The sequence below is a fragment of the Suricata suricatta genome, chromosome 17 (assembly GCF_006229205.1).
Source record: "Suricata suricatta isolate VVHF042 chromosome 17, meerkat_22Aug2017_6uvM2_HiC, whole genome shotgun sequence".
NCBI classification, from domain to species: Eukaryota; Metazoa; Chordata; class Mammalia; order Carnivora; family Herpestidae; genus Suricata; species Suricata suricatta.
The window spans coordinates 52,817,179-52,834,140 of record NC_043716.1 but is presented as its reverse complement, the minus strand read 5'-3'; the positions used below and the strand labels follow the sequence as shown (position 1 = coordinate 52,834,140).

The 16,962-nt window shown below is 53.6% G+C and overlaps 2 protein-coding genes across 4 annotated transcripts in view; both read right to left on the bottom strand.

The window, feature by feature from the left end:
* Positions 1-368: 368 nt before the first annotated feature.
* Positions 369-8,331, bottom strand: LOC115282384 (E3 ubiquitin/ISG15 ligase TRIM25-like). Of its 3 annotated transcripts, none has more exons than XM_029928375.1 (8): positions 8,133-8,331; positions 7,722-7,765; positions 6,767-7,434; positions 3,826-3,921; positions 3,382-3,615; positions 2,089-2,251; positions 1,809-1,871; positions 369-961 (listed from the first exon to the last, which is right to left on the bottom strand). In XM_029928375.1, coding segments are annotated over exons 1-8 (1,857 nt in total). In that variant the 5' UTR covers positions 8,135-8,331; the 3' UTR covers positions 369-374. The 3 variants fall into 3 exon arrangements, with proteins under 3 accessions (XP_029784235.1, XP_029784236.1, XP_029784237.1); XM_029928376.1 differs by lacking the exon at positions 8,133-8,331 and adding an exon at positions 7,918-7,995; XM_029928377.1 differs by lacking the exon at positions 8,133-8,331 and adding an exon at positions 7,918-7,951 and having other exon boundaries at positions 7,722-7,789.
* Positions 8,332-13,188: 4,857 nt separating this feature from the next.
* KCTD2 (potassium channel tetramerization domain containing 2) overlaps positions 13,189-16,962 on the bottom strand; it is a gene marked incomplete at its 5' end in the record, with an annotated part of 12,320 nt that continues 8,546 nt past the window's right edge. Inside the window, 2 exons of the mRNA XM_029927083.1 lie at positions 13,189-13,640; positions 15,061-15,219. Of these exons, the coding sequence (XP_029782943.1) occupies positions 13,611-13,640; positions 15,061-15,219 (189 nt within the window). The remainder of the gene's footprint in view (positions 13,641-15,060; positions 15,220-16,962) is intronic.

The window sequence follows — 16,962 nt, the reverse complement described above, 5'->3', positions numbered from 1 at the left end:
TGGGCCCCTGATGCTGAGTTAAGCCAGGACCCGCCTGGAGAACCAAAGCCAGGGGCCTCTGATGGGCCTTGGCAGGGGTGGTGGGGAAGTTGCCACGGAGCGGGAGGTTGTGCACCCGGGTCAGGAATTCCCCCCTCCGGAGGCCACCCGACTGTCCCCAGCTACCCCAGGAGGGGCCCGGGGTGGGCCTGGGGTCTGCCTGTTTCCTGGGATTCCAGGGACCACCCGGCAGCCGGCAGCCGGCAGCGGGGCAGCGGGTCCGCGGGTCGGAAGGCCTGTTCACCGCCCACCCCAGCCCTCAACCCCGGGGGGCCACAGGACCTCCGGCGGCCCCGTCCCCCCGCGTCCCTTTCCACGGGCTCAGCAGCCAAGCGCTAGAGTCCAGCTTTATTGGCCGCCTCCGCCTCTGCCTCGGGGCGCTGCTTGAGCGTGACCGAGGCGCCGCTGCTGACCATGACCGCGGGGTAGAGCGGCTCCGGGAAGGAGCCGAGGAAGCGGTAGAGCAGGCTCACGCCGCCGGCCACGCCGTAGAAGGAGAGGCAGCCGGCGGCGCAGTCGAGGGCCACGCCGAGCGTGCGGTGGTAGCCGCCGTGCAGCGCCGTCTGCGTGTTGTTGTGCCACACGGAGAACTTGAGCGAGTCCCACTCCAGGCACCACGAGTACGGGTTGCGGCCCAGCAGGTAGACGATGTTGCGGCGCGGGCGGCTGCCGGCCGGGGGGCTGTGGCGGTAGGTGAGGCCCAGGCACACCCACGAGTCGGACACCTCGGCCTCCCAGTAGTGGCGGCCCTCGGACAGGCCGCGCGAGCACAGCACCTGCGGCCACTGCTTGAAGCCGGGGAAGGGGCCGCCCGCGGCGAAGGGCTCCAGAAGGATGCCCAGGTTTAGCACCGAGTGGGTCTCCTGGAACAGGAACAGCTCCTCGCCGGCCGTGGTGGGGTCGAAGTTCAGGTTGCAGTAATCTGGGGGGAAGGGAGGGGAAAGGCAGCTAGGGCGAGCGGGCCCCAGGGGTGGGGAAGGCGATGCTAGGCTTCAAGCGTCTGCACTGATGTCACCAAGTGCTCCCCGCCCCCTCCCCAGCTTCCTGGGAGTGGCCCTTCTATTCGCCCCGCCCCTGCTTCTTAGAGTCTCCCAACTCCGGCCCCAGGCCATTGATCTTTCTGGGGGAAGGAGTTGTGTGGGGCCAAAGGTCTTCCTTTCTAGAGTAGCTGAGAATCAATTCCTCCTCCCCTCCCCACCCCCCACCAGGCTGTAACATAATCTCCCTTTTCATTTATTCAGGACACGAGAATGAGTGGGATTGAGGGAGGGTCAAGGGCTCCTGGAGGAGGTGACTCAGGGGTTCATCAAAGAGACCCATGAGATCCCAGAGAAGTCACTGGAGGATTTGCCTCCCAGCCCAGCTTAGGAGACGGGCTGCCTAGGCATCAAATGAAAAGGGAGATTGCTCGAGGAAGAAACGGACGGGGTCATCCAAGCTGGCTTGGCTAAACCTGCTGGGGTGGTCGGGGGAGACCCTGGCAGGCAGCCAGCTGAGGGCAACAGTTGTGCCACACCAGAGCCAGGGAGGGGGAGCAGAGCCAGCATCTGGGCAGTAGGCAGGGCCTTGCCCCACCCATGGCCCGCCCCTATCATGGCCTTGAAGTCACAGTCTGAGTCCCTCTGAGGTCTCCAGTCCCAAGTACGAGGTCTGGGCAAGCGAGAGCTGACATCTCTCTGGTGCCCTGGCCTGAATGGAGACTGGACTGGGGAAGTCAAGGCCCCCGGGGGTCCCACCCTTAGGTCTGGACCTCAGTACTGAGGACTCACACTTGAGAAGTGTTTTCCTGTCCACAGCTGACGGCAGCAACTCATAGGAGTTCATCTTAATGCCTGGGGGAGACGGAGGGGCTTTGCTGAGGACACTCTTACAGCCCAGCGTCCTTTCGGAGAGACGCTTGGGCTTTCAGGAGGCTGTGTCACCTGGGGAAGGTGCACACGGGCAGGCAGGGCTTTCCCTCCACCAGTGCCTGCGACCCCAAACACTGCCCTGCAGTCCCCCCCCCCAGAGTGCAGGTGAGTCTCCAGTGGCCCCAGGCCCCATACTGACCCTTCAGAAGGAACTGATTGATGAAGGCGAGACCCATGTCCATCAGCCGCGTCCGGAGCTCCGCCAGCGTCTCCGGCAACTGGAGAAAGCTCTGCTTTTCCTCGAAGCTGGTGCCCATCAGGGGTTCCGAGCAGGCTGGAAAGTGCTTCAGCCTGGGGAACTCCTGAATGCAGGGAGTGGCCGGTAGTGCCGGCGGTTAGCCAGGGCCCAGGCGGGTGCCAGGAGCTCCTGCTTATGCTCTGGGCCCCACTGATCCCAGAATCATGGGGCGGGTGGAGAAATTGCTGGTTTTCAAATCTGGACAACCTTCCTTGCCCCTGTCGTCTCCCCCACCCCACCCCCCCTGCCCCAGGCATAATGTCTTAGATCCGGGCTTTGCCAAAAGTATGGCAAGTTCATTAAGCAGAGTGGATTAGAAAATGTGGGAGAAGGGGTGCCTGGGGGGCTCAGTTGGTTAAGCGTCCCACTTCGGCTTAGGTCATGATCTCACGGTTCGTGGGTTCAAGCCCTGCGTCAGGCTCTGTGCTGAAACCTAGCTCAGAGCCTGTTGCCTGTCTTTGGATTCTGTGTCTCACTCTTTCTCTGACCCCTGCTCACGCTGTCTCTCTCTCTCTCTCTCTTTCAAAAATAAATAAAACATTAAGAAAACATGGGAGGAGGATTTCTTTTGAGTGTTTAATTGCTTAGTGAAACACCTTGCCAGATCCTTCCTGTGTTGTGTGTGGAGGGGTGGACACTGACCAACAGCTTTACAAACCTGCCGGGGGTGTGATATCAGCTGAAGAAAGGTCTTTGCTTAGAGTTCCCGGGCACAGGGTTTGGGTAGCCCTGGGCCCCACCCACAGAGAAGGTTGCTATTATGCAAGCCTCCGTCAGTGACCCTGCCTGGCATCCTCTTGCAGCAAGGACCAGGCCAGGACTGGCAAAGGAAATGGGGTTTCATTCCAGGCTATATGGATTGGTCTGGTCTCATTCCCATCCCTGGTCTGGGGGAATCTGGAGAAAGTTAGACTGTGGCAGATGCTGGGAATCTCAGGGCACACACCCTTCTGTTCCAGGAACACGAAGTCGGGAAAGTTAGGGTAAGAAGCCAAGGGTGTTGGTGTAAGCTCAGGACCCACGGGCCTGGGGTGGGGAGGCTCCCTGAGGCAGAAGAATGGACCAAGAGTTGCAGCCCCAAATGCTGATGGCTTAATCCTACATCTGAGCAGATCTGGTGTGTCTGGGGGTGGAGGGGGAGGGGAGTTTGTATCAGGGCCTGGGGCAGAGACAGGAGTGGGGTGGGGAGCTCACCTGCAGAAATTGCTGGTCACTCCTGTTGGCGAGCAGGGTGCGGAGCCAGATGCTGTCCCCCTCCAGCTTCAGGAGCCGGTTGTGGCTCTGCTGGATGGAGCTGCCCAGCTTCCCCAGAGCGGCTGTCTCTTCTTTCTCGACAAAATCCAAGATCTTCATCTGCAGCTGTTTGACCTCCTGGATGATCTCTGAGAAGCAGGCATTCACCTCATCGCGTGTTGTCTGGATCAATTTCTGTAGGAGTTTGGGGGGGGTTGTTGTGGAAGGTGTGTCGGGAGGCATCTCTGACCCCGCCCCCATTGTTATGGCCAGGAGCCTGCCTAGGCATCCTGTTGCCACCTGTGGGGTCCCACGACACCCACTCCAGGCCTTGAGAGTGCCCCTCAGCCAGATGTGGGGTGCTGGGGGGTAGCCTGGGCCTGGGAGAGGGTGGGCCAGCCTTACCGAGAGAAAGGCCACCTGCCCCCGGTGCCTCTGGCTGTCAGAGTTGATGATCAGCATCTGGTTTTCCACACTGGCCTGGACCTTCCGAACCTCCATCTGGGGTAAGGCAGGGGGAGGAGGAAAGGGCCCCTGATTCATAAAGGTGGCCTTGGAGAAGGCCTCCTGCAAACCTGGAGGAGAAATACCTCTTACATTCCTATGATGCCTATATGAGAGACGGAGAGAAAGCAGAGCTGAAGAGCAGATGGCCCGGGCTTCTGCTCACGGTCTCTCACTCCACTCCCTGAAGCTCTCTCCCCATTCTTTTTTTTTTTTTTTTTTGAGAGAGAGAGAGTGAAAATCCCAAGCAGGCTCTGCACTGTCAGCGTAGAGCCCGATGTGGGGCTTGAATTCACGAACTTGAGATCATGACCTGAGCCAATATCAAGAGTCGGACCCCTTTTTTTTTTTTAATTTTTTAAAAATGTTTTATTTATTTTTGATACAGAGAGAGACAGAGCATGAGAGAGGGAGGGGCAGAGAGAGAAGGACACGCAGAACTGGAAGCAGGCTCCAGACTCTGAGCTAGCTGTCAGCACAGAGCCTGACGCGGGGCTCGAACTCACGAACGTGAGATCTGACCTGAGCCAAAGCCAGAGGCGGAGGCTTAACCGACTGAGCCACCCAGGCGCCCCAAGAGTTGGACCCTTAACCTGAGCCACCCATGTGCCCTCTCCCTGTTCTTAGGAATCAGGTTCTCTGTTCCTGACAGTGATGACCACAGAGTTTCAGGTCCCCAAAAGGGGCTGAAGAGGGTTCAGTGGGTTGTGAGGAGGCAGTGGGTCGATGAGGAGCACATCAGACATGGAGCCCTGGAGAGACCTCCCTGGGGTGGCGCTGCTTGGGACACGCTGTGTCCCGAGTTCTATGAAGAGGCCTCCAATCTCCACCTCTTCTAGGAAGAGGCACGTTCTTGTTTATAACAGATGATAGAAGTGTGTTGTGCCAAGCGCTTGTCCGGGGCACTGCTGCTGGCACAAAACAATATGAACAGCTCAAGCCAGACTGTAAATCAACACGCTGCCTGCTTTGTTGACAAAGTCTTACTCTGGACAAAGTGTCAACTGAGCTGAACAGTGTGGCCAATTGGTTTTTATGCCCCCAGGAGCTCCTTGCTGTGGACCATTAAGTGGTGGCTATGTGGGAATATTACTGTTACCGAATGTACTTGATAGAATGACTGAAATAGAAGTGTTGCACTATAAAAAGCAGTTTATATATATTTATATTTTAAATTTCATTTTTACATTTATTTTTTAAAACTATTTTACTGTTTTTATTTATTTTAGAGAGAGAGAGAAACAGCATGAACAGGGGAGGGTCAGAGAGAGAAGGAGACACAGAATCCGAAGACAGGCTCCAGGCTCTGAGCTAGGTGTCAGCACAGAGCCCGAGGCAGGGCTTGAACCCACGGACCGTGAGATCATGACCTGAGCCAAAGTTGGACGCTTAACCAACTGAGCCACCCAGGCACCCCACATTTACTTATTTTTGAAAGACAGAGAATGATCGAAGGTTGGGCAGAGAGAGAAGGAGACACAGAATCCAAAGCAAGCTCCAGGCTCTGAGCAAACATTCAACACAGAGCCCAGTGCAGGGCTTGAACCCACAAACTGTGAGATCATGACCTGAGCCGAAGGCAGATGTTTAATGGACTGAGCCACTCAGGCGCCCCAGTTCAAATATATTAAACAAAATTTGAAAGTAGAGAAAAGGAGGGGCTTTGCCCAACTTAACATGACATGTTTATACTTTGACATATTTTCTTCCAGCCTTTCCTTTTTTTTAAAAAAATTTTTTAAATTTATTTTTGAGAGACAGAAAGACACAGTGCGAGCAGGGGAGAGTCAGAGAGAGAGAGAGACACAGAATCTGAAGCAGGCTCCAGGCTCTGAGCTGTCAGCACAGAGCCTGACACGAAGCTCGAACCCACGAGCTGTGAGATCATGAGCTGAACTGATGCTGGACGCTTAACTGACTGAGCCACCAGGCGCCCCCAGCCTTTCCTTAATCCATGCAAAAAAGTTAACATACAATTTTGGACCCTCGTTCATAGAATCCGCCAACCTTTTTTTTTTTTGGGTCATTTTATTTTTTAAATTTTATTTAAATCCAAGTTAGTTAACATATAGAGTAATAATGGTTTCAGGAGTAGAATTTAGTGAGTCATCACTTACCTGTAACACCCAGTGCTCATCCCACCAGGTGACCTCCTTAATGCCCGTCGCCCATTTAGCCCATCCCCCCTCCCAACACCCCTCCAGCAACCTGTTTCTGTATTTAAGAGTTGCTTATGGTTTGCTGCCCCCTCTCTTTTTATCTCATTTTTCCTTTCCTTCCCCTATGTTCATCTGTTTTGTTTCTTAAACTCCACATTTGGTGAAATCATGTGGTATTTATCTTTCTCTGACTGACTTGTTTCACTTAGCATAATACACTGGTTCCATCCACACTGTTGCAAATGGCAAGATTTGATTCTTTTGGTCACTGAGTAATATTCCATTATATATATATATCTTCTATTATATTTTATACAAATGATATACATAATATAGCATATATATATATGCACACATTATATAGTATATAAATTATATCTTCTTTATCCTTTCCCCAGTTGATGGACATTTGGGCTCTTTCCATAATTTGGCTATTGTTGATAGCGCTGCTGTAAACTTTGGGGTGTCCGTGTCCCTCTGAATCAGCATTTTTGTATCCTTCCACCAAGCCCTTCTCCTGTCATGGGCATGTCCACCTTCCTGACCGTCACTTTGATGGTTGTGTGATTTCCCGCCAAGGAAAGGTGTGCCTGGGCTGGGTGAAAGGCTTTCAGGGAGAGACTCAGACCCAGGAGTCCCCTGCCCCTCCCCCTCCCCCTGGCCCCCTGCCCACCCCCTCTCACCTCCTTCCGGGCGCGTTCCTCCTCCAGGGGGACGGTGTCGTGGTTCTTGTGCTCCTCCAGCAGGCAGGCCCCGCACACGCAGCTGCCTTCCGTCCGGCAGTACAGCCGCCTCAGCTTGCGGTGCTTCCGGCACAGGCGGCTCTGGAGGTCCCACACGGGCTCCAGCAGCTGGTGGTCCTGGAACATCTGGTCCTCGAAGTGGCTGCTCAGGTGCTTCTTGCACAGGGAGGCCATGCACTGCAGACACGACTTGACCGACTTAAGCTTCTGGGGGGAACAGAAGTCGCAGGGCACGTCCCTGGGCCCGGCCAGAGTCCGTGAGGGCCCCAAGGTCTGGCCCTTGACCTGGGTGAAGCAGGTCACCATGTCCTCCAGGATGCCGTTCTTGCAGAGGCGCGGTCTGGAGGGGAAGCTCTCTCGGCACTGGGGGCAGTACAGGGTCTCGCCCAGGGTAGCCAGGTGGTCCCAGAAACCTTGGAGGCAGGTCATGCAGAAGTTGTGCCCGCAGGCGGTGGTGACCGGGTTGCGGAACACCTCCAGGCAGATGGGACAGAGGACTTGGTCCTCAAATGAGCGGAGACTGCTGTTACTCATCAGGAGCCGAGCCTGGGAAGGTCTTGAGGACTGCGTGCGGGGCTGCGGGGCTAGGTGGTGGTCCTGGACTGGCCCTGGGAGGACAGAGCAAAGCCATGAAGAAGCCAGGAGCCGAAGGGTACACCAGTCCTCACAGAAGCAGCTTCTGCCCACGGGGTACAGAGACCGCGTCATTGGTCAACCAACCTGGGGGCGGGGCAGGGCGTACCATGGGGACTGTGTTCCCTGTGCCCCAGCCCTGACTCCTGCAACAAACCTTGGACAAGCACGGGGGTGGGCAGAAGGAAGTCACATCTTCGTAAAGGCAAGGAGCCACTTCTCTGGCCCTTCGGAAGAAAGGCAGGACGCGCCAAGTACTTACGTGAACCTTTCTGCATGTCACGGAAGGCTACAGGCTTGGCTGTCCTGTGGTGGGACAGAAAAGAACCCCTAGGCACATAGGTGCAGGGGACTTGCACTGGTCCCACTTCACCAGCTGTTGGGAGGGTCCCCATCAGTCCCGTGTGTCCCCACCCCCGGCCTCTCCGTCTCCTGACATCTGATGACCGTCTTCTCACCTTTCCCTTTGGCTGTTGTTTTGCGATCTCCCTAGCAAGTTGGCCCCCCTCCTCGAACCCTGCCCCCAGTTTTGTTCCCTGACATCACAATTTAAGTGTGACCAGCCCCCAGCATGCTGCTTGTGTTGTCAGCAGGGCAAACAGTGTGATTCTTCACTCCAGAGCAGGGTCGCTGGTGTACCTGGAGCCACTTGCAGTGGACCTAAGGGACTCACATTAGGGACCGGAGAGGAAAATGGCAGCAATGGAGTGACTGCAGGATCTTGGGGCAACTCCTTTAATCCGTCTGGGCCATGGTTCTTTTCTTGGGAATTGACAGGGTTGTTCCAGGAGATGATATTCCAAGGCCTCTTCTTGGTCCAAAGTTGACCGATCAACATTATCTGATTGGTGATTCTAAAGATTGTTGCTTTCACTCTGAAGAAGATAAAAGGATGAGCGAAGCAGAAGAGAGTCTCCTGGCTCTGGGTTTGCTTGTTTGTCTGTTTCTACTTCCTTTTCTCCCCCACCCAGTAGGATAAATGTCCTGAAAACGCTGCAATACATCATTGTCCTGCTCCAAAACGTTAGCAAGGCCGTTTGTTGGCTAGAAATGGTAAATAGGCGGCTTCTCCTTTCCCCATCTTAGAGGCAACATTTCAACATTTCTCCATTAAGAATGATGTTTGTGGGGGCGCCTGGGTGGCTCAGTGGGTTAAGCATCTGACTTCAGCTCAGGTTATGATTTCACGGTTCGTGAGTTCAAGCTCTGCATTGGGCTCTGTGCTGACGGTGCAGAGCCTGCTTGGGATTCTCTCTCTCTCTCTCTCTGCCCCTCCCCCACTCGCTCTCTCTTTCTCTCTCTCAAAATATACAACAAAAAAGGCTTCTGATAAATTCCTCTTAAAAACAAAAGACACACACACACAAAAACCAAAGACAAAAACAAAAAAAAAGACAATCTTCTCTCCATGTTTTCTATTAGAAATCATTAACAGAAAAATGACATCAGCTAAAAATACACACATTATGATATAGGAGACTTAGATTCTGAGCAGTCAGGTTTGACTTGGGGAAAATACAGAGGAAGGATCGTTAGCCACAAAAGAAAGCCCACAAAGGCAAAAGGTACAGCCCGTGAGGGCAAGCAAGAGCTAGAATTAGTTAGGTTGAGTTAAATTTCCATGGCAACATTTCTTGGAAAACAATGATCTTAATAAAAATATTTTAGGGTAAAAATGAAAATAAAAACAAAACTGAGAAGCAATTTAATGGCACTGTATAGAAAACTCATCAAGCAATTGGGTCCCGTGGGTGGCTCAGTAGGTTGAGCACCTGACTCCTGATTTCAGCTTAGGTCGTGATCCTGCGGCTCAGGTCGTAAGCCCCACATGGCGCTCTATCTATGCTGACGGTGTGGGTCCTGCTTGGGATTCTCTCCTCCCTCTCTCTGTCCTTATCCTGCTCGAACGCTCTCCCTCTGGGCTGCTACCTGGGCTTTATGATGGCGCAGATTCAGCAAAACTCAAATGATCTATCGCCAAGGTTGATGGTATGGAGCCTGCAGCAAGCCCTGACTAATTGCCATGCAGGATTCCAGGCTTTTGGGAAACACCCCTGCCTTCTTTTGCAGATAACTCCTCCTCTCGCAAGCCAGCTACCTAATCATGGGACCTCAAGTGACCATGAGGCCTGAACTGCCCGTTATGCACTACGTGTTGTCTAACCCATCAAGCCAGTTTGAGGTGTAGTCAACCCAGCCCAGAAATCGATGTGACTCGCAGACCGGGGAACGCTGACTGTTGGCACTGGGGAGAGGGCAAGATCATCTTTGTGTAACGAGGAGCTGCATCTTGTTATGTGGAGGCATGAAGTCGTTTTTACTGTTCAAGTTCAAATATATGGAAAAGCGTGTATGTGGATGCCGAGCAGCCCGAGACGGGGCAGAGGTGGCTGTTACGAGGTCTCAGCTCCAAGCCACCCTCCAGACTCTGCTGTGTGCGTCTTTAGCAGGTCAATTCTGGACAGGTTCACCCATGGGGAATGTGAGAAGGAGACTGCAAGGCCGCGGGCGGGGAAGGAGGGGCTCGCTTCTCCCGGTTACCGGAGAAACCACAGCACCTGGCAGCAGTAGCTGGTCCAGGAGTGTGTGGTCCCAGAACTGGCCTCGCTGAGCCCCCGGAGGCGGCAGCAAATCCTCTATGCGGCCCCTCCTCCAAAACTGTGACATTTTAATAATCCCAGCCTCTTCCTTTTGCTCCCCTGCCCTAGCAACAATAATGGCATCCTGCAGTCACGCCATCGGTGACACCTCCGTGTCCCTGGGGGCCTTTTCCTCTTCTTACCACTTGTCAACAGCTGCTGTGGTCTGTCCCCCATTGTACCCTGGCTGGTGCCAAACACACACCTTGTTCCCTCCGTGGGCGGGTACCCGTCTCCCCAACTGTAAGCACCCAATGAGAGGGGGAACTAATGCCTTTTGAGGGTGCCCCACCTCGCCTGGTGCCCTAAGTGACCAACACTTGGCTTGCTGGTTACTCAGCTCACCTTTTATCCCTCATTCTCGACCTCGCAGAGAAAATGAGCACCTAGCCACTTACTCTCTTCCAGGAAGACTTCCCCTCCCCCCCCTCAAAAAGGGTCTCCTACTCTTCCCTTCTCTTCTCCGCTTCCTGGTGGGGAGGCCATCTGTCTCCCCTTCTGCTCCTCACCGCCATCCTAGTCGTGAGGAGGAAGGCCCAACACCCCCTCAGGCAGCCTCAGCAGTGGGAGGAGGAGAAATGAGGACCTTCTAAGGAGCTCAGGTAGGACAGGTGCAGTGGAATCCATCTCCTGAGAACAGTCAGACCAGCCATCACCAGTAGTGACAGGAAACCAAGAGGATTCAGATGTTTGTGTCTTGTCTTTATTGACAAAAAAAAGGTCACAGCATTTCAGACTTTATTCAAATACACGAACAATAACAAACAATACCCACAAGTCACAGGCATGGTCCCTAACCTCTGTGCCAAAGGCCATGGCGGAGGGTGTGGCTGTCCTCTTGGCCGCCCCCCAGCATCTCTGTCCCTTCCTCCCCTGCACCTCGCTGACACCCCTGAGATCGGTTAAGACTGCAGAAACGAAGTCGCTCCGGAGGAGGTTGGGCCGCGCCTCACTGCCGAGGCGACAGCAGGTTCTGAGGGAAAGAGAGAAGCGCACCGTGTGGCCTCTTCTCAGAGAGGCCAGGCCGCTTCTTGAGCTGGGCCTGCGTCGCCCGCGGCCCCGGGCCTGGGCACAAAACGAAGAAGACAATCGCCACCTGGCAGCACTGGGCTGCTGGGGAGAGCACGGGTCACTGGACATGTGACACCCCCAAACCGATGGCCAGACCTCCCTCTGAAGTCATCAGCTGGGCGCACCCAGGAGAAGGCTGTCAGTAAAAATAATAATAATAGTAATACTGACTTGGTTCATCAGGGGCTGGGGTGAATACTTATCCAGAAACCTTAAGAACAGAATCGTCCTCAGATTCAGGAGCACTGGAACGAATGTCACTGGGTTGCCAGGAGGGGGACCTCATGAAAGCCAGCCCTCGAGGGGAGCAGAAACGTCTCTTGTTTGCTTCTCAGAGCCCTGAATGAGGGGCTCCGCGCTCTTTCTACAGGAGAACATGGGATTCGGAAAAGAGAAACGATTAGGCATTCCTGAGGGACTTGCGGCCTCTGCCCTCGGGCCACCTTGCTTCCCCCCTTCGTGCAGGCTCGGGAGCACGGGAAGCACGGCTGACTGGGCTCAAGGCCTCACAGGAAGCCACTTTCCCTCCGTAGAGTCAAATGTCACTGTTGTGAATTGGCCAAAGAGCAAGTCTTCCAGTGCCCTCTGTCCTACTCAGGTCAGGGCGGCTGGTCCTCGACACGCCCCATCTTGTGCTCTGCGAGAAAGACGACAGAAGGCTGCCTGCGCCTTCTCTGAGAGCAGGTCGAAGCTCGCCTACCGTTTAAGGTGCAGGAATCGTGGGCCAGAGGTCAAGGTGCCAACGTCAACATGCACGCTCGCGTCGGCGTGTAGACACACACGGGTCAGCAGACACCTCTGCACACACTTTTCCGTCCTGCTCTACACACGGAGAGACAAGGTCAAAGTGCAATCCTGGAGAAGGCTTCCGCCATCTGCATGCGGGCAGGTCACGGGCCCCTAAGACATTCGGCACCGTCTGTGAGTCATTTCCAAAAACCACGGCCCCAGACCCCCCCTAGTAAGCACTGAGCTGTGGAGCAGAGAGAACCTCACTGTGAAGGAAACCAGGAGAGACCGGCGTGGGGTGGCTGTCACAGATGCAGTGTGCCCCAGGGGCCCCTTCTCTGGGCCATCTGCCACACTAGGGAAAGGCATCGAGGGAAGAACAAGGCTTCTCCAGCCCTTTGCGTTCAGTGACTGCTCACTAAGGCTCAAAAGCTCAGAGAGGACGTCCCGATAGGAGCTCCGTGGCCCCAGACCGCAGGACGGCTTTCTGCCTGCCCCTCCTCGGTCAGACAAGCGCAGGATGCTCAAGAACACGGCGCTCGGCAGGGAGAAGTCCTGGGAGAGGGCTGGGCTCGGAGACGTGGGGAGTCCTCAGACGGCCCAGCAAACACATACACCCTACCGGGGCGGGTGCGGGGTCACGGCCACGGCCACGGGGAAAGTTTGCCAAGGTTAGAAACCAGGGGATGGGAACAAATATCAAACGTTCAAGTCAAGGCATTTCCAAGAGACAATCACAGGAATAACGACACATTTGGGTACTACAACAGAACACATTTGGCAACTTTCAAGGAAGCAGCTGTCCCCACCCAAGCCATCAGAGGATCCAAAGTCCCTTTGTTTTGGGTGCAGTTCAAAAAGTCAGGGAAGGAAGATGGGCCAACGGAGGGTAAGCAAAGGCTTCAGAGCAGTGATACCGACCTCCTGTGGCTCCCGTGTGTGTGACACAGCGCAGGGTGCCGCCTGCCTCAAACCTCCACCCGAGACAGCGAGCTACTAGGGGGGTCTGGGCTGCTGGAGGCAGTGAGGCAGGGGTGAACACAGTAGCAGCTGAGCAGCCCCAACCCAGAGCAGCGGTCCCCAACGGCCACCCACAACCAAAGACGCCCCGTCCTCCCCTTCCTCAAAGAGGTTTTGTCCACAGGAACACGGGGTATTCTGCTGACTGTCTCCTTTACCCAAAACCTCAGTTTGACAAACTGAAGCTAGAATCCTTGGCATCTGCTGCATCTGTGTGGAGTGCGGGGGGGGGGGGGGGGGGGGGGGAGGGGAAAGATAGTGTTACAACGTGGCACCCAGGTGAAAACACCACGGCACAGCGCCGATCCTCCTGCACCTGCTCCAGCGTCCCTGGAGCGCAGGCGTGTGCAGGGAGCCGGGCCTTCCGCTTCCCTTCCCCCGGATTCCCCGAGAGGGCTCCCGCTGGGAGCCTAGGCCGGCTGCTGTGGTAAGCGTTTGTTCTAACACTGGCTAAGAAGACAAAAGCAGGTTTCTGAAAAGGTATTCTGCAGCCGGAAGTTGCATCTGTCTTCAGGTTCCTGGGGGGGGGGGAGGGTGGGCAGGGGTTCCTTTGGTTTTGACCAGCACGCTTCTCCACTGGGGGGCCAGGCTCAGCTCTGCCTTGCAGGAGCTCGGTTACTGTACAGGACCAAAGACTTAACTTCACGAGGTGCTCGGCCGGCTCACTCTCTTGATGGTTAAGAATCTGGAATTTACATCCGAGATCCTCTTTCCTGTAGAATCTGCAAGTGGAAGATGGGGGAGAGGGCTGAGGCTTGGGCTGGGGGTCCAAGTAGATGGCTGGGGGAAAAGGGATCTTCGGCTGCTTTCTACTTGTTACTGCAGGGAGCACTGCAGGGCTCGGCCCTGCCCTCCCCTGAGGCACTTCAGCCGGAAAACCCTCTTTATTTATGTATTTTTTTTTAAATTAAAAAAAATTTTGGGTGGCTCAGTCAGTTGAGCATCCAACTTCGGCTCAGGTCATGATCTCACAGTTCGTGGGTCTGAGCCCCACGTCGGGCTCTGTGCTGACAGCTCAGGCCTGGAGCCTGCTTCTGACTCTGTCTCCCTCTCTCTCTGCCCCTCCCCTGCTCATGATCTGTCTCTCAAAAATAAATAAATGTTAATGGAGAACCAGGGGGAGCGGAGGAGGGACAGAGAGTTGGGGAGAGAGAGGGATACAAAACTTGAGAGACTACTGAATGCTGAAAATGAACTGAGAATTGAAGGGGGAGGGGGAGGGGGGGGAAGAGGTGGTGGTGATGGAGGAGGGCGCTTGTGGGGAAGAGCACTGGGTGTTGTATGGAAAACAACTTGACAATAAAATATTGAAAATAAATAAATAAAAAATAATAAATAAATAAATAAATAAATAATTGTTAAAAAAATTTAAAAAATTTTTTTTATAGTTTATTTTTGAGACAGAAACAGAGCACGAGTGGGGGAGGGGCAGAGAGAGAGGAAGACAGAATCTGAAGCAGCTCCAGGCTCTGCTGAGCTGTCAGCACAGAACCCGATGCGGGGCTCGAACCCACGAACTGTGAGATCATGACCTGAGCTGAAGTTGGACGCTTAACGGACTGAGCCCCTCTCCCCACTCACACTACTTCGCCTGTGGGGCGTGCCCAGGGACCACGTCTCCCACGCTAAAGGAAACGGTTCGGATGCACTGCGTGTTGCTGACTCAGAAGTGTGTGTGAGAGAGTTTGGGGGGGGTGGGGGGCGCACAGTACAGGACAAAGAGGAAAACAGTGTACAATTTTCCAGTAACTTAAGGTGGAGGAAGTCACAAAGGTCACCAAATACCTTCTCTCTTGAGACAGACAAAAGAGAGAGAGAACAGTTTCGAAGAATTAACACAAAATACTTTCCAATTTTGAGTTTCAGAATTCTCACTTTGCAATTGGATTGCTCACGGACTTGACAGTGGGCACATCAAGTCTACCTGTGTCAGTACCCACTTCCTAGCTAAACACCCTTGGTCCCTGCTCCATGAATCCTGATTTAAATGTCAACAGTCAATGACCAAAGTGAAGGAAAAAGGCAAAGCTAGCTTAAGAAGGAAAGGGAGGAAGCCAGGAGCAACAAACAGTCCGGCCAAGCCCACTGAGGAGCCGGGAACACACGGGTCGGAGACAAAGTTCTGGTGGCCCGATTTCTTACCTTTGCCTTTTCACTCGGCTCTATGACAATGCCATTGGTAGAATTATTGAGTTCTCTGGAGACAACACAGAGGAACTCGGCCTGGTCCTCACTGCCATAGTTATAGGAGGATCCGATGCTGATTAGCTGACAAGACAAGAACATGGTGAACAGTCCCCCCTAATGGACTAGAGCGCCACGCAGATCCAACCCCTGCTGACCCAGCTTTTTGGTTTTACTTCAGGATGGTGGGCCGTCTGGGACAGCCACGGCCCAGCGGGTGACCAGATCTGGGACTCACTGGGGCGTCCTTGACAAGGCTTCCCCAGAAGAGAAGGGTTTGGGTTCTGCCACTGGCCCCCCGCCGGCGCTTGAAACAACCCCAAAGGCAGCAGCGAGGACTAACATGATCATGTATTTCTTCTAGCAAACACTGAGGTGAAAGAGAATGTTTCTGCGAACGGAAATGGGCACTTGCTTCAGACAAACACCTACACAGAGCTGGCTCGTCTTGAAGCAGAAGTCCTAGACAGGAGACTGGCACTCAGAAGGCTCTGGAAAGCACCGAGTGAATCACTGAAGAGTTATCATAAGCCATATGCTGCTGGGACTTTTAACCTTTTTGGCAAATTGAATTCAGGATTTAATTCTAAATAGGAAATAAACATGCACTGAGGAAAGTGGAGTCCACGGGTAAGGTCATCCAGGCAATCGTGAAGGGCGTCAAAGTCAGATGAACACAACTGACTTGCGCTATGATGGGCTCTGGGTCCCTCTGCCTTCCTGTGCCTGAACTTCCTCATCCGTATAATAGAGTCAGTGGGAACATGCCTCACCTGCCCCCTGAACATTAACAAGATGAGAAAAAGAAAATAAAAAATTATTCACTGGTTTCATCAAGCATACTTAAAAAAATTTTTTTTTTTGGTAACATTCGTTGCTTAAGATTTAGGGAAGGGCACCTGGCTGGTTCAGTTGCTAGAGTGTGTGACTCTTGATCTCAGGGTTATGAGCTGGAATTCATGGTGGGTGTAGAAATTATTTAAAAAGAAAACATTTGGGGAAAAAAAAAAGACTTTTATCAGGGAAAATCCTCATGGAGTGGAAGTATGGCAACATTTTGCAGCCCCCACCTGAATCAGAACGAGGCTGACCTATAAAGGAAAGGGCGCCTGGGGGGCTCAGTTGGGAGAGCACGCAACTCTTGATCTCAAGGACTCAGGGTCCTGAGTTCAAGCCTCACACAGGGTATGGAACCTACTTAAAAAAAAAAGGAAAGAAAAGAACTAGGCCAACATACACAGGCAGGACTGATTCCTCCCTGGAGGGGTGAGGGATGATCCAGTGTTGGCTCTGAAGACCAAGATACCTGTGCATTTGATCTGTAACACAATACCCTTAAAACGACGAACAGCAGTTATTTGAGAAGTAAGTTTATGGTGACAGTTCAACTGGCGCTTAAACTCTACATTAAAAATCGGCACGATCCACATAATACAGCCCTCCTATACATATCCATCCTATTCGTGCCAGCCTCCCTGCTGCGCACACAGCAGGTGAACTGAACAATTCTGCCATCTAGTGGAAGAAAACAGTACAGTTCTGCCTGTCTGGCTTTGTTTTGGTAATTCTGCCACCGTGCAAAGCGAAAGGAACAGAAATCCACAGCCTGATGGGAGATGGCCAAGCCCCACTTCTCATCATGTCTGGCTCCTCTCACACCTGCGCTTGTTTTCTGCAGTGGGTTCTATATATGTTCGGAATGACAGAGTTCTCCGCCTGGGGGAAGGGAAGGAAGGGTGGCTGCGGAGTCCTAGTGTTCTTTATGTACTTATTCTAGAATGTTTCCACTGAGTGCTTTTGAAAGGAATCCCTCTGAGGGAGGGGGAAAAAAACCCAGAGAGACATTTTCAAGCCTAAACG

What these genes read in the sequence shown, in the direction of transcription:
- LOC115282384 (XM_029928375.1), bottom strand. An exon ending in AGGAACGCGCCCGGAAGGAG is followed by an intron (nt 3,922 to 6,766) that starts GTGAGAGGGGGT and finishes GCCTTACCCCAG; the next exon opens with ATGGAGGTTCGGAAGGTCCA. An exon ending in GTGACCAGCAATTTCTGCAG is followed by an intron (nt 2,252 to 3,381) that starts GTGAGCTCCCCA and finishes CCCTGCATTCAG; the next exon opens with GAGTTCCCCAGGCTGAAGCA.